Source organism: Thermobia domestica, chromosome 17, assembly GCF_964235325.1.
Source record: "Thermobia domestica chromosome 17, izTheDome1.hap1.1, whole genome shotgun sequence".
Classification (NCBI taxonomy): domain Eukaryota; kingdom Metazoa; phylum Arthropoda; class Insecta; order Zygentoma; family Lepismatidae; genus Thermobia; species Thermobia domestica.
The window spans coordinates 15,534,283-15,556,216 of record NC_137470.1 but is presented as its reverse complement, the minus strand read 5'-3'; the positions used below and the strand labels follow the sequence as shown (position 1 = coordinate 15,556,216).

The 21,934-nt window shown below is 34.7% G+C and overlaps 1 protein-coding gene and 1 long non-coding RNA gene across 2 annotated transcripts in view; one reads left to right on the top strand and one right to left on the bottom strand.

Annotated features, from left to right (window-relative positions):
* Positions 1 to 21,934, bottom strand: part of LOC145673940 (otoferlin-like) — a 479,417-nt gene that overhangs the window by 241,667 nt on the left and 215,816 nt on the right. Inside the window, exons 8-9 of the mRNA XM_081743754.1 lie at positions 21,373 to 21,529; positions 15,589 to 15,775 (exon numbers count right to left, since the gene is read on the bottom strand). Of these exons, the coding sequence (XP_081599880.1) occupies positions 15,589 to 15,775; positions 21,373 to 21,529 (344 nt within the window). The remainder of the gene's footprint in view (positions 1 to 15,588; positions 15,776 to 21,372; positions 21,530 to 21,934) is intronic.
* On the top strand, positions 3,215 to 9,124 carry LOC145674296 (uncharacterized). Its single transcript, XR_014128886.1, has 3 exons — positions 3,215 to 3,335; positions 4,726 to 4,864; positions 8,903 to 9,124. It is a non-coding gene; the product is annotated as an uncharacterized LOC145674296 (long non-coding RNA).

Below are 21,934 nucleotides of genomic sequence, written 5' to 3'. Positions count from 1 at the left end.
AGAAGCTGCAGAGTCTCCTCGCGGAGGTTTGGGACCACTCCCCTTAGCCGGTTGCGAGTGCCCTCGGGGCATAGCAACCCTCACGCTCTTGTGTACAGCCGACTAGGTAAAGGTAATAGGTAGAAAGCACCCCGTTTGGATAGGTGCTTAGGTGGCCAAACACAGCAATACAGAAAGCTAGCAGCGTAGGCGTTGTCCTAGCTCAGGCCCGATTCTTTCTCGCTATGAAGGCAGGAAACCCGAACAAGTCGGGGGAGCAAGGTATTTACAAAAAACAGCTGTTTGACGTGTGGTACGTCACAGCTGATATGAAGATGTCCCCCTTTTTAGTCCACCTGAAAATTAAATATATTCACTTTTGGCAATTTACCTGCGAGTTAGTTCCGGAAAGCTACAATCATGCTAAAGTTAATCATTGTAGCCCTGCAGGAAGTGCTAAATAATTTATGTCAGTTTAATGTAGTTTAATGTAGTTTTATATAATTCATGTAGTTTTATATACCTAGTTATAGTTATGATGTGTGTGTGTATGTGTTTGTTTGTGTGTATCCCCTTCCCCTACAAAATTTTTGCGGCGCGGAATTTGGATTTAAATGGCATCAGAAGTGTCACTGTTCATCTTAGCGACCTCAAAAACTATAGATTCCACACTAATATCGGTCATTTTCGACCATTTGTTAATGTCTTTCCTCTCCTTTAAGTTACATCCTCAAAGTGATATGACAACAGTCATCTTATGCTTGAACTTCATCTAGGTTGAAAATTTGATATAGATCGGTTGGGTGCTTGAAGAGTTATTAAGTTTTATTTAATTTTATATATCTTTCCCCTCCCCTCCCACTCCTCTAATGTCTACCGTCAAAGTGATATGATAAAACCCACCCAGGTCCGAACTTAATCCATATTAAAAATTTGATTAAGATCGGTCCTGTGCTTAAAGCGTGATGAAGTCACAAATCGGTTACTTTATTTTTATTCTTTTTACATATATCTCCCCCTTCCCCTCCCTATGTTATACCGTAAAAGTAAAATAACGAAAACATTCCAGGCTCGAACCGTATCTATTGTTTTAAAGTTTGATCAAGATGTGTCTGGTGGCTCAAAAGTTATTGAGTTTCATTTTTTTTATAGATTTCTCCCCTCCCCCTCCTCTAAGTTCAACCGTTAAAGTGATATGATTAAAACCACCTCAGATCCGAACCTCATCTATGTTGATTTTTTTAAAGATCGGTCGGGTGGTTTAAGCGTGATGAAGTCACAAAAACGGTCACTTTTTTTTTACTTTTTTTAAACCTATATTACCCCCTTTCCCTCCCCTTCGTTGCACTGTAAAAGTAAAATGAAGAAACATCCTAATGTCAATCAAATTTTCAACGTAGATGCGGTTCGGGCCTGGGAGTGTTTTTATCTATTTACTTTGACGTTACAACTTAGGGGGAAGGTGGGAGACATAGAAACAAACAAATGAAACTTAATAACTCTTGAACCACATGACCGATATTGATCAAATTTTCCATGTAGATGAGGTTCGAGACTGGAATGATCTTTTGCATTTCACTTTGACGGAGAAACCTAGGGGAGGGGGTGGAGAGAGATTTTCAAAAATTAATGAATGTAAAAATAAAAGTGACTATGTTCGTGAATTAGTTACTTTTGAACTGATAGATCGTAATCAATTTTCCAACGTACACGAAGTTCAAATCTGGGAACTATTTTATCATTTCATTTCGGCAGTAGATCTTAGGAGAGGGGGAGGAAGGAGGGGAAGTATATGAAAATGAATAAAACTTAACTCCTGAACCACCCAAATCGATCTCGATCAAAATTTCAACTTAGATAATGTCCGGGCCTGGGATATTTGCTTCATTTCAATTTTGCATTGGAACTAAGGAAAGCGGGAGGTATATGTAAAAAAAGTAAAAATAAAAGTGACTGTATTTGTGACTTCATCACGCTTTAACCACAGGAACGATCTTAATCAAATTTTTAATATGGATTAAGTTCGGACCTGGGTGAGTTTTATCATATCACTTTGACGGTAGACATTAGGGGAGTGGGAGGTGAGGGGACAAATATATAAAAATAAATAAAACTTACTAACTCTTGAACCATCCAACCGATGTCGATTCAATCTTCATCATAGATAATGTTCGGGCTTGGGATAATTTTTGTCATTTAACTTTGATTGTGCAACATAGGGGAGGGGGAGGCGGAGATATACGAAAAAAATGAAAGTGACTGTCCATGTGACTTCACTCTTAAATCACGTAACCGACCTCGATTAAATTTTCAACATAGATGAGGTTCGGGGCTGGGATGATTTTTATCTATTCACTTTAACAATAGAACTTAGGGGAGGAGGTAGCAGCGGGAGATATATAAAAATAAATAAAACTTAATAACTCTTGAACCATCGGACCGATTTCGATTAAATTTTCAACCTACATGATGTTCGAACATGAAATATTTTTTGTCGTATTACTTTGACGATGTAACTTAAAGGGTGGGAAAGACATTTACAAATGATCGAAAATGACCAATATTAATTTCGAATCTATAGTTTTTGAGGTTGCTGAAATGAACAGTGACACTTCTGATGCCTTTTAAATCCGAATTCCGCCCCGCAAAAATTGTTGGAGGGGAACACACACACACACACACACACACACACACACACACACACACACATATATATATATATATATATATATATATATATATATATATATATATATATATATATATATATATATAAAGTACATGAGCGACATAAGCGACATAATTTATTGAGCACTTCCTGTAGGATAGATTCAGGAAATGTGAAGAGCAAGTTCAAGAAATTCACTGTTGATGCAAAGGCCGATAGATAAGGAATGCGAGGCCGTACTCTTAAAAATTCAGATGGTTTCGCTGAAAATTCACCGTAAAGTTTACAAGTCTTTTACCAGAATTGACATTTCAGGTGAAATTTCAGTAAATTTTGAACAGTGTATCCAGCATTTGACAATAGCTCTTTCGAGTTGTTTGAAGTTGTTAACATATTTCGAATAATAGAATGAGTACTAAGCTGTACAAAAGAAATTAACGTTAAAAATATTTTTATTTATTTATTTCTTGTTTAATTGCAAAATTATTTTTTTAATTATTATTGAATACTTTTAGTCTTACATTTAGTGATTGTAGGCACTGTCGTTAGATATGACAAATGAACAGTGTTTCCGCAACTACATCATCTGTGTGTGTTTCTCTGGATAGTTGTGGGATTGTTTGTTTGTGTTTTTTTGTCTCCATACGAAGAAACAAATGTTTGTTTGTGTTGTGTTGTAACATTATAGGTCAGTACATTTATTATTATTTTAAGTAGATTTATAAGGTGCGTATTCCTTCTATTTTAAGGATTGGAGTTCCAATTTCTTTCACTATTTCATGATCATCATTTGTGTAAAGTTTTAGCCGGTCAAGCACCTTAGTTTCTGCATAGAAAGTTCGATACCTTATTCAGTGTACAAATAACGCACTGACTTCAAAGCACATATTACGCAAGACCACATAAAAAAAAGTATGTTCGGAAACTATTCTATTGCACGTAGTAGTGTGTGCCGTCAATTTAAGTGCAAGGAAAAAAGGGACTTTTTTGTCCTAGAGTAGGTCCAGTATTTTCAGTCCTATAAACGTTAAAATTTTATTTTTCACGAAATTCACTGTCATTACCTTAAAAATTGTTTCTCAACAATTCCTCGATGCACAATCACTTTAAGAGAATTCCAGGGTTTTGCGTGTAAATACTGGGTCCGAAAATATACCACAAAACCATAAACTAACCCCGTGCTAGCTGGCTAAAAAACACACGAATGCTATCTAATCGAGTCAGGATAGGGAAGCCCGAGCGGTAGAGAGGGTTGCGTCCGTAGGAGCAGGCGCATCAGCGATGGTACGTATGCGCGTAAACGAGGATGTTACTGAAAACAGTTAAATTAGGTTAGTTTCGTAACACATTCACTGCGATTACTTAACTTTACGATTTGTACAATTCTGCATTTAGGAAACTATAAACAATTACTTTTTTGTGGTAGAGGACTTGAATAATTACTGTGATAAGTAATTTTCCATGTGCTCAGTTTTTCACAACATTAACACATTTGAATATTTGTATATACATCCAAAAGTAGGTATACAGTCCTACAAAGTATGACATTTTAGTTTATTAAGATAATTAGTTTATTTGTTTCTGTCTGTTCCAAGGTTAAGGTATGAGTGAAGGGAGATTAAGAACAAATAATAAAGAAGCTAAGTCACTATGTGAATGGATGACAATAAGAACATTATATAAAATATCATGAGCCGGTCGGTACGGGACTGTGTACCTACTTTTGGGCCACCCTATACAACTGTTTCTATATTTCTTTATTTTCAATTATTTCCTACATTGATCATATTTTCTGCTCAATTTCAATAATCCATACCGCCCCACAAAACGTAATAACTCTCTTCTTCTCAACATACGTTCTTATGAAACTCAAAATCGAATCGAATTGTCATCTTTGAATACGTGAAACTAATTTCCTCATTACAGCGTAATGTCTCACGTCAGCATGCCTCCACTCAAAATATTACCAACAGCACGCAACTTTTCAAGTTTGAAATAGTACATTAAACTAGCTAGCATTATTTTTTTTTTAATCACCATTTCTTTCCTGCAAAATTTACGTATTTTTCCTATTACAGGTCCTACTCTCTAACACTTAAGCCGGACTTCTCTGTGAAGGCTGTTATACGTTTTAACGAGTCAACGAAAGTAGTGCAGATCGGAATATTATTTCGCTTTCGTGTCTTTCTTTAACATTTGATCGCTAGGGGAAAAAAGGTGAGTAAGGCCTGTATTAACATTACAAATTTTGTAGCAGCCCAGTAAACATTATTTTTCATAAGATGTTTTTAATTTAATACACTGCTTTGCTGAACATTCAAAATATATTGGACATATTAATGAGCACTGAGTTGCTGGCTATATCATACCATCTTTATTTGCTTTATACAGCAATTATTTCTTTTTATAGTTATCATTGCTTTTTAGCAACAGTTGAACTCTCTTTAATGTAAAGTGTTTCATGCTGATTTTCAATGTTCTGATGTAGTTACCTCATAAATTTTGAGGCTAGCATCAACGTTCACTAATTTTAACTATCATCCAACTTGATTTACAGTATAGGGTTGCTTAGTGCATTTGAATAATTGACCCTTAAATTAGATGATTCGTTCTTATAAGAAGGATGTTTTAACGTTAAAAGTTCCTACTTGGAATTTTTATAATTACAAGAAATAAATATGACAGAAAGTTACGAAATATATAAAATAAATTTTAATATTTAAAAAAAGAGAGCTTCCGCTTAGCCGGATAATTAACACATGTGCCTTCTGCAGAATTCGCAAGCAATAATTTCTCAATACTTCTGCCTATAATTTTATGAAATAAAGGAGTTTTCAAAAGGCAAGTGTTTGATGGTAAGTGAACAAAAAAGTAAATAAATAAATAAAAGTAAAGGAAATGAAGATTACAAACCAATTAACCACATTGCTTTAACCTGTAGGTTGAATTTTTACTAAGTTGTTGCAGGTTCAGTTTGGTAAGTTATTGCATCGAAATTATAAATTTGTCTGGAAATAAAGTGATGGGAAAATAAACTTGTACAATTCAACCCATAGACTTTATGGTTGATGTTCCAGATGACAATTATTTATAATATACATGTATTAACAAAGAATTGTTCATGAATATGACAAAAACGATTGTAGCCACTAAGGTCAAAGAGTATTCCAGATACTAAAGAGGATGGTCAGACACTTTCAGACTTATCACATCTTCATGCGTTCAAACACAAAGTGTTACGTGTAAAACAACTATCAAAAGTATATAAAAAAATGAAATATTAGTATGAGAGAGATTGAAGTATTAAGTATTAGTTTTCGGAGACTTATGGCAGGCAAGGCAATTAGTAATAGAAAATATATCGAATGCATCACGTTATTGATAAGAGGAAGACTGGAATATCAAGAAAAGTTTCATAATAGGGGCTCTGTACGTTTTCTTAAAAGGAAAGAAGAAAGGAATTTAAAGAATGTAGCTTTTGTTGCTATAATATCAAGTTAGTTGTACACAATTCTGTTACTAATAGGAACGTTTATATTTTGACATTTCTGTACTTCAAGAATGGATACCGTGTTACTTGATAAGTTTGTTGTTGGTGTTCTAATGAAGACGGGAGTTCCTATTGAAAATTTCAGCAATTCCTATCTGACTGATGTATACAAGATTAGTCTAAGTTAATGACGTTTCTTCTTGTTGCATGTTCCAGTGACGACGCTCCATACACCAAGTATGGTGGCTGTACAACATTTGTCTGAGTAAAATTACTTATGGGTGGCTACTTGGTCATAAGAACTAATTTTCTACATCTTGTGCCGGACGCTTATGCTGAATAGATCCTGATACACGGTGAGAATCAAAGAACAATCCACTTAAAAGCTCCACAGTTCTAGACGCTCTTAATCCACAATTCTGGATGCCAAAATGCGAGGTCATATTGGCTGCTTTTGTGTTCAGGAACGTCCTATAACTATTTCCAATTCACTGCAACAACCGAAGTAACAGAGGCTGCTTTTTGTAAGAGCATAGATCTGCTGAACCATTTACACACCAGACGTGGCATACAACCATCTCACCACGTTTTACATTCGTGAAATACACAATTCTACTCATTCGGCTCCCCCACCCACTTAGTAAGATTATGAACGCTGTTCATATCCACGTACTCCAGACGTAGATGATTTCACTTTGTAACTGAAAACACACTTCTTGTGTTTGATACCACTATTAGGTGAAATCTCTAATAATAATGATAATACAGTGAAACCTGTCTTTAGCGGAATCGAGCGGGACTGCCAAAAATTTCCGTTAAAGTCAGGTTTCCGCTTAATGGAGATAGACATTTTCTTAAAGGAAAAAATACAATTCAATTTCATGTCCTTTGATTATGGAAGGTAGTTTAGCAACTTATTCATCAAAATGTTTCACTACATCACACGATTCACCACAAAATTCTTTAAAACTGTCTCGTGTATTTTGCGGATGCATTTCATTCAAAACGTCGCGCGGTATACTCCAGGACATAGAAAAATTTTCTCTTGTATTCTGAAAGTCCTCTGAACCCTTCACTGCTTGTCTTCACGACACATGATAGTGATTATGATATTTGCTCAATTCCTTTTTTTTCCAGAACCTTATTTTGTCAGTTTTCTAATTTTTGTCGGTTGTCGGTAGTCGTTACACAAGCGGAACACAAGGACGCCTACAAAGACTGACAGCTGACATGTTCCATAGGACTAACCGAAAATTGTGGCAGGTGAATATGATTAGTGGTTAGGGAAGGTCAACACTGTCCAGAAAGATTTAACAAAAGAACGAAGAATTTATCTTAGACATTGTAATGTATATGTTTGCCCTTTCACAGGATGTTTAAAAATTTTCTAAATGCTGTAGTCCGGAACTCAGAATTTTCCGTTAAAGGTTTATTTTGCTTTCCGTTGTCCGCATAACACAGTTTCCGCTTAATGAAGGGACTTTTACACGTTTTTTATTTCAAAATTCATGGGACCGCGAAATATTTCCGTTTAAGACAGTTTTCCGTTTAATAAAGGTTCCGTTGAAGGCAGGTTTTACTGTACATTATTTCTTATTACCTTTTATAGTGCGAAATTTTTATTCGCTTTCCACAATTCGAAATCTGTTTTCGAGACTTCTATTTATATGTTAATTACGAGGCGCATTTCAAAAGAAAGGGCCGATATTTTATTATAACCGACTGGCAATAGTAATTGGATCACGCTTGCGTAGTAACATCACTTGGTCCATTGGCTATCAAACAACCATAGTTTAGCCAGTCATCTGTTTGTTTTCGTGTGTGCTGGAGCATGTTAAAATGGCTGCGCGCATACACAATCCCGCCAGGTGCGAGGTCCGCTCTGTGATTAGATTTCTTCATGCCAAAGGGCAAAGTGCTGCTGAAATTCATAGAGAATTGTGTGCAGTGTACGGCGACAGTGTAATGAGTGAAGGAAAGTTACGGCAATAGTGTCGTGAATTCAAAGAAGGCCTACAAATATCTACGACGAAGAGAAGAGTGGAAGACCAAGCATTCAGACTGATGACTTGGTGCAGCGAGTGAATGAAAAAGTTAAAGAAAATCTTCGCTTCACCATTACTGCTCTACAAATCGAATTTCCAGAGGTTTCACCAACCACATTGTACCTAAAAAGTAGCTTTCATCTCAAAGATTTGAAGAACCTGATGAATTGAAAACGGTAGTATTGAAATGACTGATCTTCCAGGCGGCGAACTTCTATGCAGAGGTTATAAAAAAAAACTTGTGCCACGGTATAGAAAGTACTTGGAAAATAATGGTGACTATGTTGAAAAATAAAGTGGATATGTACTTGGTTTTACCCAATAAAACAATGTTGCTAAACTTACTTACCTGTTTCCAATTAAACATCGGCCCTTTCTTTTGAAATGCGCCTCGTATTATCTTAATCCACAGTTCATATGCCAGCTTCACGGTTGTAAAATAGTACAAAATGAAAATGGATTATGTTAATCAATGCTTAAGTAAATGTATAGAATAGTTAATGCAAATGTGTAACTCACAGTATTGTTAATGAAACATGGAAAGGTTTCTCTAAGACAAATCGTACAGAAAAATAAAATGTAATGATACTTATGATAAGAGAAATATCATTAAGCACGATATTGCGCTGAGAGTTATACAACTCAGTTTACAGTTTTAAATAAATAAATAGGTTTTCCTATTCTTCTCCAGCTTCGAAATACATTTGTTTCTGATTTCAGGTGATTTCTTGAAATTAATCCAGAAGTTGAATCCAAATCTGTGAAAAGCGAGAGAAGATATAGCAACTTGATGCATCCAACGATTAGTAAATTTTTGACTCCCATGACAAATTTTCAGTGGGTGGAATGCTAGATTTTCACCTTCATATTGAACGAAGATTAAACTGATACATATCATTTCTTTTTTATTTCATGTATTATGGTTTGAGAATTAAATGTAATGAGAGATTTAAAAATATATTGTTTCCATTTTTTTACTAAGTCCTGTTGGTTTATATTTAAATTTTTAAGTATTTTTTTAAGTAGCGTCACTTCAGACCTTGCCAGGGGCAGGGGCAAGATTGTCCATCAACATACGAGTTCTACGTTTTGTTTAGTATTTTAGTACACAATTTATTGAAAAGCACGTGATTCTGAAAGCCAGGGGACAAATTGTCCGCCTTATCCTTCCCCAATGACCCCCTGCTTCTTTCTCTGGGGGTGCCGAAAACCTTGTTCTGTTCTCAATACATGTAGACTTAACACAGGTTTTAAAGTTTTATTACTGTTAAAAAAAGTGTCGTGAATATATTATGCATGTTCTTTTATACAAACTACTGTATATTTCTGAATGCAAGACTTTTTTGCGCAATTTCGTGCAGAAAAAACATGAAATCGTCTTGCTTTGAGACATATAAGTTAATGTAGGTTATATTTACTGAACAGAATCAAGAGCTTCTATTAAACGCTAACTTTAACCTCTTTCTTGCCTACTACTGTAGCCTTGAACGTTTGCAGATTCACTGCAGATGCATCATAGGGGAGAAGAGGGGCAATTACATCCCGCTTAGTTTGAGAAATACGTGCTTTTTAATAAATTGTGTAGCAATATTCTAATAAAAACGTGAAACTCTTATGTCGGTAGACAATTTTGTTCCCCCTCCCCCTGTCAAAATCTGAAATAACGCTACTGACATACTGGACACTTCTAGTGAAGAACAGTAAGTGAGGTCTGTAGTTGATTTGATTTTTAGTATAGTATTGAAAATCAGCACTATGTCCCAGTATGTGCTCTAGATGTATTTTTATAATCCTTTGTTAAAAATATGGTGGGTCGTCTTAAATTCAGAAGTGTACAGTAATTCTGTAAGAATTTGCAGGAGGAAACTAAATTTAAAGTAATTCTAACATACTTATGAAAAAATGCACCTGAAAATATTATTACTTGTAACCCTATCAGTCTTAGTCACAATAGTATAACATTAAAGGATAACTCATTTATTATTAGTTAAAAAAATTAACTTTCTAAGTAAACCTCATACAAAGGCAGCTCTGAGAAATTCCTCTTCGCAAACAGACAAAAGTGTATATGTATGTGTGCGTCTTTGCGACGCAGAAAATTCTTTCGCTTCTACAAATATAGTTATAAAATATGTCCCCCCCCAAAAAATTTATTTTCTCTGCATTCTTAACCACAGTGCTTCATGGCTATTTTTAACTATTACGTTACCCATTGCGTTATGTTAGTGGCTAGGAGCACCTTTGTGCGAACGCACTGGCAACAGTGCATTCATTCTACATGAAGACACGAAACATATAAGTTCAAGAATGACTTAGTGCTTCGATTTATTTAATTTGTGAGCAAGAAAGTTATTGATTACTTTAAATAATTAAATTATAACAAAAAAAGTCTTAAATAGAAGCAAAATATTAAAACAGTGCAACTTTATAAGAAGAGGATGGACAAAAACATTTTAATTCAAATAAGTTATTGTTGAAAAGGTTTTTCTCTCTAAAAAAATTACGCGAACATAAACCGCGCAATCTAAAGGGCCTCAATTAAATATAAAATCGTACGATTAAAATAAAAATAATTGTTATAAGTGTGTAGTAATATCTAATTAAAACACACACACACACACACACACACACACACACACATATATATATATATATATATATATATATATATATATATATATATATATATATATAAATTGCTAATTATGCATAATATCTTTGTGTTTTTTTTAAATTTCCTGTATACATAAAAACAAAACACTTTAAGCAAACAAGTAACTCTAAGCTCCATTCATACGTATAATTTAATACGTAGTGTCAACGTTATAAATACAGCTTGAGCTTAATATTATGCCCTTACACTGGGTTCACAAGCACATTCTGGTCCCCAGATTATGGGTTTAGTAGGTTAGAAGTAATGGTTGTAACAGGTAAACTTTGTGGGTGCCTCTAGGTGTATCTGTGCGCGGGTCCGGTATGCAATGAAAACGGTACTATTGCATGGTGGATTCGGGCGGGATGTAGCTGGGGGACACGCAAGGTAAACAATAGTGCAAGGCGTATTAGTATTCTTTCGCAGGCTATTATAACGGTATTGTTCCTAACCACTAAAATCAAAGTAAGTAACGGCACAAAAGCACTATATTATCACTCACCCATCCACTTACACTTTAATAGTGAAATTAGCAGAATGCATCCAGTGTGGAATAACCAAAATACCGCCACAATAGTTGAATATTAACATTATTTTTTTCTCTTCCTGCTCGCAGAAGTAAACAATCTTGTACTTCAATTATCGAAACCATTAGCACTAGTATTGTCTACAGGATGTGAATATTTGTTTGCTGTCTTGTGAAAATGCTGATGACAAAAAAATGCATTTCACTGTCCAGAAAAAAAGAACGAAGTTGCTAGAAGTAGGGACTGGTCTGGGAGAAAAAGTTTTCTGATTAGAAAATATCACTTATAACATCATGTAAGCGTAATTTATAACGTCTATTTGTTCCATTCGTCATCAGAACATACAATGTTGATTTTTGTGTTTATATGAGGTTTTCGATTTGCAGATAGAAATTAGATCGAGTAAATGCTTTTGAAAATGAAATGAAATCTTTGAGTTTTACGTCGCACGTGCTTTATAAACCTCATCAACATGTAAATTATAGACAATAAAAACAGAAAATCTCTGGTGAGTCTCTCTCTTTTCGACGAAATTTTCTATTTCAGTAAAAATTACACAGGAATTTCGATTTAATGCACATATTTATTTTTTATTTAAAATGGGTTAAAATAACATCATTTTCCAGTGAAATTTACTTATTTTCTGTTGAATTTTAGAACTTTTTGAGTACAAATGGTTTATTTTCAGTGAAAAGTAATTATCTAGTAAATCTAGTAAAGTAGTAGAAACACTTTCTAAAAATGTTTTCCATGATCCATTAGAAATTCCGCACTAACTGACAGTGAGGTATAATTTGTTAAATTAATAAAAAGTTCTAATAATACTGAACATACAGATATAAGTAGATATATAGATAAGCACTATTCGTTTATTCCATCATCCTCATAAATAAATCAGATCAATTTGGAAATATCTGGAAAAGTCGGTTTTTCACATTTTCGGGTAAGGAACAAGACAGAGCTGATTCTACATCACTTTACGAGTTATGGAACAACTCATCGAAGCCTATTCGTTGTAAAATTATTTTCTTCGGGTGGTTTCTTGAATTTAATGTAGAAAAATCTCAACTGAAGTCAATAATAATTTAAGTGATTAAGTCATATTGCGTCGAATTTTACTACTCCGATGTATTGTTTTGCCGTTTCTTTCTTTTTTCTCGCTAGCAGTTACATAACCTTTATACATCGTAGCTGCTCCGGTAAGTTGGCAAACTTGACGCCGGAAGAATGTGTCTTAAGGAAATCGATGTAGTTGGGCTCGTACGCAGTACCGATAAAAATATTTCTTTGGTAAATGAATTCACCAGTAAAGAACTTCAAAGCTTGTTGAAGGGTACCGCAAATAAATAAATTAAATCATCACTGTTCAAAAAATACTCTCATGCTTATTGGTAGCTCTAAACTAAACACGAAATCATATAAAGACATCTAGTTTTTAACCGTTGTTGTGCATGCGACAGTTCACGTTTCATTTGAAAAGTGATACACAGTAAGCATCATCAGGTTCCAAGTTGATTTTTGTCAATGTTTTCTATGGCGTTCTAGTTACTTGACTTACGTTCAGGTCCTTAATTTCGAGCATGTTGCCATGTGAATGAGACGCGGTTAATAGCAATTAGCTAATATGAGAGTATCATGTAGCTTATTTCGCCGCGTATGAACTGCCACTCACGAAACTGATACTTAAGAATTACACGGATCTCTACCTAAATAATACCAAAGTAGAGAAAATCTACTTTGGAGTAGTACTAATCGTCAAGTTCGGTTGTTAGTTTCATGATAATAATTAGTTTCTGAAAAGTATGTTTTAAGATGTCATGTTCGAAAATATTTAGGAAGCAGTCGATTTTACAGCAGAGCCATTAACGACTTCTACAGTAAGATCTGTTAAAGTAGAAGATAAGTTCTATCAAGTTATCTGCGTGAAAATGGGTTTTGGTTGTATTTCTCCATAGTTTTAATTAGACCTACCAATATGACCAAATAAAGGATTACGCATTCATGTATATGTTTAAATCATAAGAACTTTTATTAACTATAATGATTTCCACCTAAATCAGTGAGACAGTTTCAAATGGCTGTGAAAAACAGATGTCCAACATTTCGGTGAATTTACGGGCTTTCCTGGAGAAGTTTCTGTAAATTGTTAAATGAAATTCATGCAATACGTCTGTTGAAATATCTGTAAATTTTTCTGTGAAATATCTAAAACTTCAGATTAAGTATATGTTATTTATTCCCGTAAATTCTTTAACGCACAGAGTGACCGACTGGACAGAAACTCGAGCCCGGGATGTCTGGCATGCCGTGCCGATGCGTTAACCACTATGAAACCCAGTCCGCCTCCCAGAAGAGTCATTTACTCTCGAGGTCGATGCTCTCTACTCGGACCACATGGGTTGTACCAGAGAATCACTGCTTTGCTTGGACAATCCTTGTGTCCATATATTCAGGACCTATGACGGCTGTGATTTCATATAGATACTAATGAAAGACAAAACCAATTTTTAATGCATCAAATCCTCTGTAGATATGGATTATATAACGAACAAAGGGTGTAAAAATGACCTACTGGGCCAAGACCCGTACCCGGGATCTCCGGCATGCCGTGCTGATGCGTTAACCACTATGCTACCCAGAATAGCCACTCACCCTCGAGGTCGATGCTTCCCACTCAGGCTCCGTACAACATACGTGCTCCGAATGAAGAGCACCGACCTCGAGAAGGACAGACTGAGTAGCTGTTATGGAGGGCGGACCGGGTGGCATAGTGGTTAACGCATCGACACGGTATGCCGGAGGTCTTTTGTTCGAGTTCCAGTCCAGTCGGTCATTTTTCACTCTATGTGGGGTATGGAATTCACATCTAGAGAGTATCTGGTGTGTTAAAAATCGGTTCTTTCCTCTTTCATTTGTATCTATATTCCGGTAAAATTACTACAAAATTTTCGGTGAAATATTTGAAGGTCTAGATGAAATTCACGGAATTATTCAGGTGAAATTACTGTAAATATTTCAGTAAAATATCTAAAGGTCAAATGAAATTCATGGAATTATCCCGGTGAAATATCTGAAGGTGAGGCGAAATTCATGCAAATATTCCGGTGAAATCACTAAAGTTTCCGGTGAAAATGTGGCATCCCCGATTGCCATATATTTCACCGGAAAACTTCCGGTATTTTTTAAAGAGTGTATGTACCAAGTGTCGGGTACCTAAAAAGTAGCTGAGACACCTAAATGGCACATGCTTCGCACATCTTGTGCTGTTATGTTAGATATTTGAAAGTATCCACTTTATTCAAGGAATTCTTTGAGTTTTGACATTTGCATAACCCAACCCCGGAAACTAAATTATTCTTAATAAACCAGTGAGTAGTTAAAATTGGTATTGATTGATTTGTTTGGACAAGCGGAATCGATTTATATAGATTGTATGTTTCGTTACTGACTAAAACCCACCCCCGGAAACTAAATTAGGTTCAGTAAACCGGAAGTGGATCGATCTATTTCTTTTGTCTAGCTGAATCGATTGATATATGGATTGTATATGTTACGTTGCTGATTATACGTAACCCTGGAAACTAAATTAGGCCCAGTAAACCGAAAGTGTATAACCGGAAGTAGTTAAAATTGGTATCGTTCGATTTGTTTTGTCAAGCTGAATCGATAGATTTATAGATTGTATATGTTTCGTTGCTGATTATACTCTACACCCGGAAACAAAATTAGGTTCAGTAAACGGGAAGGAGTTAAAATTGGCATCGACCGATTTGTTTTCTCAAGCTGAATCGATTGATATATAGATTGTATAAATTTCGTTGCTGATTATACCCCACCCCCGGAAACTAAATTATTCCCATGTTGCTTGTATTTGGTTGTAGTTTCAATATTTAATCGAAAATTATTACTTAGATTTCTATTATATGCTACTCGTCATTCAACCTTATGAATTAGATTGATTGACTAAAACATATATTAGAGTTACGTGTGTTAAGGAATTGAATGAAGTAAATTGTTATCTGAATAGCAACTGGTTCTTAGTGCAATTATTGAAAATCAGTTTTTTTTTTAATTTGATTAATTATTTACAATAATAACTATATGTTGATTACTCTCTCACTTAAAAAATCTACAAGTGGCGTATTGTGACCCTAACCAGTGACGATTCGTTTGCGTAACTTATTTTATAAACACGCACGTTACACTTGGTAGAGTGATGTACTTACCGTGAGACCAGCAAAAGAGACCTGAACATAAGGGTCAACTAAGTCTTTGTATTCCCCGGTGAAAGCCTTTTTCACGTTTGCCATGATTGAAGAGTTCATTTTGGGTAATCCATCCGATCTGTATATCCTCACAATGAACCTCGCTCGTTGTCTTTCTACAGGTACTCCATCTGGCAGAAGTAAATTGCTACAAAGAGAACAATAGTACAGGATGTAATCAGCATAACTATTTATGAATATAGATTCATTAAGAACTATCCCGGCGTGCTTACCTATTTTGAACCAGAGCAAAGTAATAATGTTTAGAACGGGAATATAATTTTAAGGCCAATCAATGTGGAAAATAGAATGTATGAGAGACAAGTTTCTTATTTTTTTTCAAAATCTGGACAAATATTCTGATTTTCCATTTTTTTTAAAATTAAAAAACCGGGTTTTTGTGTGTTGTGGAAGTGCGAAACATAGTCTTCGTTGCATTTCTTATCCCTTATCACTAATTGGAAGTAGTATTTATCGTAGTGAACACCTGTGATTTAAATTTAAAATTATCAGCTGTTTTATCTTGTGTTCTCGACCACGCATGCACTTGCAAACTGGAGCTTGTAACGCGATGTTGTCAAGTTTGTAATGCACATTTTAGTAAGTTCTCAGAAACGAAAGAAAAAGAAAATAAGAAGTCTTGACAACGTTGCGCTGTGAATAACTGCATTCCAGATAAGAACTAAAGGAAGTGATGCATTGAGGAAAAAAAGTTTTCTTTTTCTTCTGTAATCAAATGACAAAAACTAAGATGTTAGCTAATTATACATATAGAAATGCGAAGAACAATACATGGCAGGACAATTATTCTAACATTTAATGTTGTGCGTGGAAAAATACCAAATTTTGGGAGATTATTTCTTACCAATTAAAGAAAAGTATAGTAAAGATGGGTAGAGAAATGCCCCCTTTCAAAGCTATAATCCACCTGGATTTTGAAACATCATACAGAATATAGTGAGAATTTTATCTAAAAGTTCATTTTCGGGAACTGTACAGTGGCCACAAGCCCAAATAATATATTTTAGAAAATAATGGATGGCCTCAAATTGGGAATCACGTAACTGGTTAACTTACTCATCAAAACTCATTGTTTACTTTCTACACGTTTCGCTAAGACAAATACTTAGCACTTGTACTTTTGGACTTGCTAATTATGGTATGCCTAAGTATAGGAAACTGTTATAGAATAACTATGTCGAACTTTATGTATAACAGAGCAAGGATGCTAAGAGATAGACCAAAAATGGCAAGATTTGTCCACTGGGGATTTTTCTTAGACTGCGAAAAACAATATTTTAATATGAATTTAGGATACCAAGATGTTTTACTTCCATTTTTATCACTCTATTGTAATAAGAAGTGGTAGCAATGTAATATTTCCAGTTTCAATTTTGATCGCCATAGTGGGGAGAAAATGTTATGGTATAGATTCAACGTTCCAAAAATAAAACCCAACTACTTACTTGCCACTACTAAGGGTTGGCAAAAACCAAGGTTTTTGTTTTAAAAAAAACGGATCTTTGGTTTAAACACGTTTTTTGTTTTAAATAATTTGTTGTATGTATTTATATTACATATGAACAGAAGTAAGTCTGTTTTGCCGTGGTATTATTATGCAACAACCAGGCTATGCTGGAAGGGGTCATATAAGCTTAAAGCGGAATCCAAGCGGCTTTTCGACTTACATCCGAGAGAAATTGTTCTTTATTTGTACTCGAAACCGGAACTAATTGACCACTAATTGATACGTCTGCCGACTCACTCACTGACAAAAATACGTTGTACTGATCTTTACATTCTTGTTAACATAATTGTGAAGAATCATTTCAGAAGGACAAAAAGATAAACAATTGCACAAGTGAAAACATTATACAGAATTACATATGGACAATTTCAAAGTACTGCAGAGTACAGAAGAACTAATTTAGACCAATTTAGTTCACTAAGACTTTTATTAGTCCAAGTTAAAGAAATACAAGAACTTAATTTACATATCAGTAAGAAAAGTGAATGAAGATACACATTATTTGAGTCCATTTTTTCGCTCTGACTCTTATATATATATATATATATATATATATATATATATATATATATATATATATATATATATATATATATATATATATAATATATATATATCAAAGATACTTCTAATTTCACTAAATGCCTCTGGTGTGGTTTGTATGGCCCCCCTAAAAAGTACAGCATTTCGATGTATTTTATCAATAGTAAATATTATTAAAACGAAACAATATTTAGATTTTTTGACGTGGGAACAGTAGCGCCACCGCTTCACCTGGAGCGCTATATAACCAAGAGAATCCCATGGAAAGCCATCAGTTCGACTGGACAAGTCCCCTTTCTGGGCTTCCAGTGGAGCCATGAAGTATCTACCCTAACCCAAAGCCTTAGCTTGCAGTGGAGCAGCGAGAGAATCCTAATCACAACCCGGCCTGGCTTGCAGTGGAGCGTTGTCGGGAACCTTACCCCTCGGTGCTTGCGAGTGTCTTACACCTCTTCACGCAGTTCGCTACTGAAGGATTCTCCCCAAGACCATCTGGTCCAAGGGACATCCATTCCAACCTTATATTAGAGAATTTACATTATTATAATAAGTTTCGTATTTCTGGAAAATACTGTTTATAGTGGACTTTTATAATAAACTGGTAGTGGGAAAAGGTTCCGAACTTTGATTCTACTCTACCAGGCGATACCTACTCCTGTACAGGGAGAATGTTGCAATAAACATCACGGACTCTGTTCAGCTCAATTATTAAACTTTTGTCCTTGATTGTATTTTAGTTCGTTACTGTTCAAATGACTTACAAAGGACAGTGAATTGAAATTTTGGTTATTTCAAAGCTAAATACTGATTAACTTATAAATCCTTTGGGCCTTATGCAGAGTCGTTTTGACGTGTGATTAGTGATATACTAAACAGTTCGACTAACATGTTTCCTGCAGTAGTCAGCCCTTTAGTATGACACTAGTCATATGTCAAAACGACTCTGCATAAGGCGGCGTATCTGTAAAAAGTGGTATGTAATTCTGTTTTTCAATTTGTTTCCAAGTACTGAAGATTAACAAATATGATGAGAGAAGTATATTCGTAGGTACACGTACTTACGATTTTATCACGAGTACAGTAAGTGCATGACCTTCACACTAGGCGAGAAACAAAGAGCCTTATGCAGAGTCGTTTTCAAGCGCGATTAGTGCCATACTAAAGAGTTCGACTAACATAAGTCTCCTGCAGTAGTCAGTGTTTTAGTATGATGCTAATCATACGTCGATACGACTCTGCATAAGGCGGAAAACGTCTTCCCTTTCCTAAGTCAGGAGTAGTGGCGACGCTAAACTAACCACAGAACGACTCCGTATCTGTGGAGTCGATCTCAACATTAAAGAAACACAGATATATATATATATATATATATATATATATATATATATATATATATATATATATATATATATATATATATATATATATATATATATATATATATTGACTTCTATTAGTCCAACATCTACGCGTCTAATGTATGTATGTATTCCCTTCATATTTGTCAAGGTCTAGTCATGATTTAGTACTTGGGAACATTCAACAGACACGAATAAACAAACTTACACACATTAAAATCATTTCTCCAAAACTCTATTCTTTTCATTTCACGATAAACAGGATGTTCATGAATACTGGTGTGAGAATTATCGATGTCTGGATTTCTAAGAAAGTTGGTTACGGCTATGACTATGATATCTCTCGCGTACGTCCCGTTCTATGTTAATCATAGATATCTCATAGCATAACCGTACTACATTAAAAAAAAATAATAATTACATTGCTGTTTCAGTTCCTTTTTGTGAGTAATTTCGAGGGTGTAAACTTTAGATGCATTTCGGGGGTCAAATTGATCCCTCAGGATTTTTTTTTGTATTTGAAATGTGTGATTTTTTAAAAAATCTTATTGTTTTTTCTGACATCTCACAGTAGGTTCTTTTGCATTATTATTTCACATTTATTTAAAATAACGTTGTAGGAACGTAGTTATTACATGTACTCAGGAGCATCATTTCAGACTTCGCTTGGGGGGGGGGGCAAGAGTACCACCGACAAAAGACTTTCACGTTTTGTATTAGTATATTAGTAAGCAATCTATTAAAGTATATGTATAGTATATGTATATGTACTACCCCCTAAATGACGCCCCTGCATGTACTACGTATTTTCATTTGGGGTTTTAATTTGACCATTTTTCAATTTTGTTCCTTTTCGGTGGAATTTTGTACAAGGTTTCACATTTAAGTTATGACAGTTACTACACAGTCTTTTATAAGCACAAGAAGAAGAAAAAGAAAAAGAGGAAGAAGAAGAAAAAGAGGAAGCGTGAGAAAAAGTCCTGAGGATTCTCTAATTGCTGGGAGTTTTATTACATCAGATAACTGATGTCTAACGACTGCGTCTAGTCTGATAAGTTATTGTTGTGTGGTCGAAACAGTCTGCTGAAAGATGAGTGGTCACACAAACGATGAAATTTGCAGGAACTTATTTTAGAGGAACATGAATAACATTGTATTACGCGGACATACGAGTGACAAGTTTGAAACCCTTGTACAGAAAAGATGAAATGTTCACCTGTTGTATAAGTTTTGCAATGTATATCAAAGTATGCAAAAGTAAAAGTTTGTTATGAAAAATTGATAATAAAGTTATATTTCTTGAAAGTATAAGTGAGATATAATGTTTATGAAATTTATGTACAGTACTCACTTATTGTTAATACAAAGATGGACCCCTGTACCTAAATGGGAAATTAAGAAAATATTGTAATATGACTGGAGCGAATTGGTAAAGGGCAAATAATATTTTATTAATTTTAATATTAATGTTGTGTAAACTTTCATATTTTAAATGGAAATAAAAACTCAATTCCCAATCTGGTGCTGTTAGGTCGTTCACATGTGTAGAAAAATTAAGGAAGTCTCGTAACAACTCAAAACTATGTCTGGATAAAACATTCTTTTAATAGGAAATATAACTTATGTTATGCAGCAATGTGTCAAGTCAATAACGAACACTTCCTACTTCGAGTCATGAGGTAATTTTTGAAAATGTAATTGCAAGCGGAAGAAATGACGCTACCAAAAATTAGGAAGAAAAGGTAGGTGGACAAAAGAGTAGTGAACTCGAGAGAGTTTTGAAGTGACCATCACAGAAGAAGGTTCGGTCTCTCAAATCTTCATCGATCAAAGTCTTGGTGAGTTCATGCTGGTTACAAATTGATAACACACTTCCATTATTCGACTTCATTACCAATTTCATTTCACATCAAAATCTAACTTCTAATTTAATATGACAGTCATTATTGATTTTGTCATAAGGCCACAGCACCAGTTTTGGATAATTATCTGATTTGATATCTCTAGTTTTATTTATGCATCCTAAATTGCCCCCATGCTAACATGCTTATTATTACATGAGCTAGGTGTGAATATAAATTGTGTATGTCGAAGACCGGATTTCGATCCAATAAGTTGGCATACGTTAATATTGCTTGAAAATATTGATTATGGTCCTAGCAGTACGTTTGAAACAAGAATTACAAAACAATGTTGGAAGAAACAAGAAAAAATGTCAAGGGGTCAAAATGACCCCCCAAATGTAATAACGTAGAAAAAATCCTAAATGAATCTAAAGGTTAAAGAACTAGTAAGAAAGTCTATTAATAAACTTACGCTTCTATGTCATCCTCATCTTTTTCGCTTTTTGGTGGAACTTTCACGGAATCACCTTTCCCAATCACACTGATATCACATTTCAAGTATCCTTTAGGACCGCCGGCTATGTCATCGGGATCCGTAAGTAAGGCCCACTTATGATAAAATTGATGATCTGTAAAAAGACATAGAAATAAATTACATTCGGTGTATTACTTGGAGGTACAATAGTAAGTTAAGAACCAGTGAGAAAGTACAAAATAGTTTGTAACAGAACAAGTACAGGGTTATTATAAATGATGGACCAATTTTTAAAGATGTGTATTTATTAAAGTACAAAATGAACAATCTTTATACAAATGGAAAGTGGAAGTTTCAAAGTTTTTTTCTTTTTCTTTTTTTTCTTTTTTTTTTCTTTTTTTTTTTTGCAATACATTATAAATGTTCAATGTGTCCACCGTCTGCTGCACGGCAAACATATATGCGGTAGCTGAACTCGTCTCACACACGAGCAAGTGTATCTACTGTTACTGAGTGCACGGCAGTTGTGATATGGTTCCGCAGATCGTCCAGAGTTATT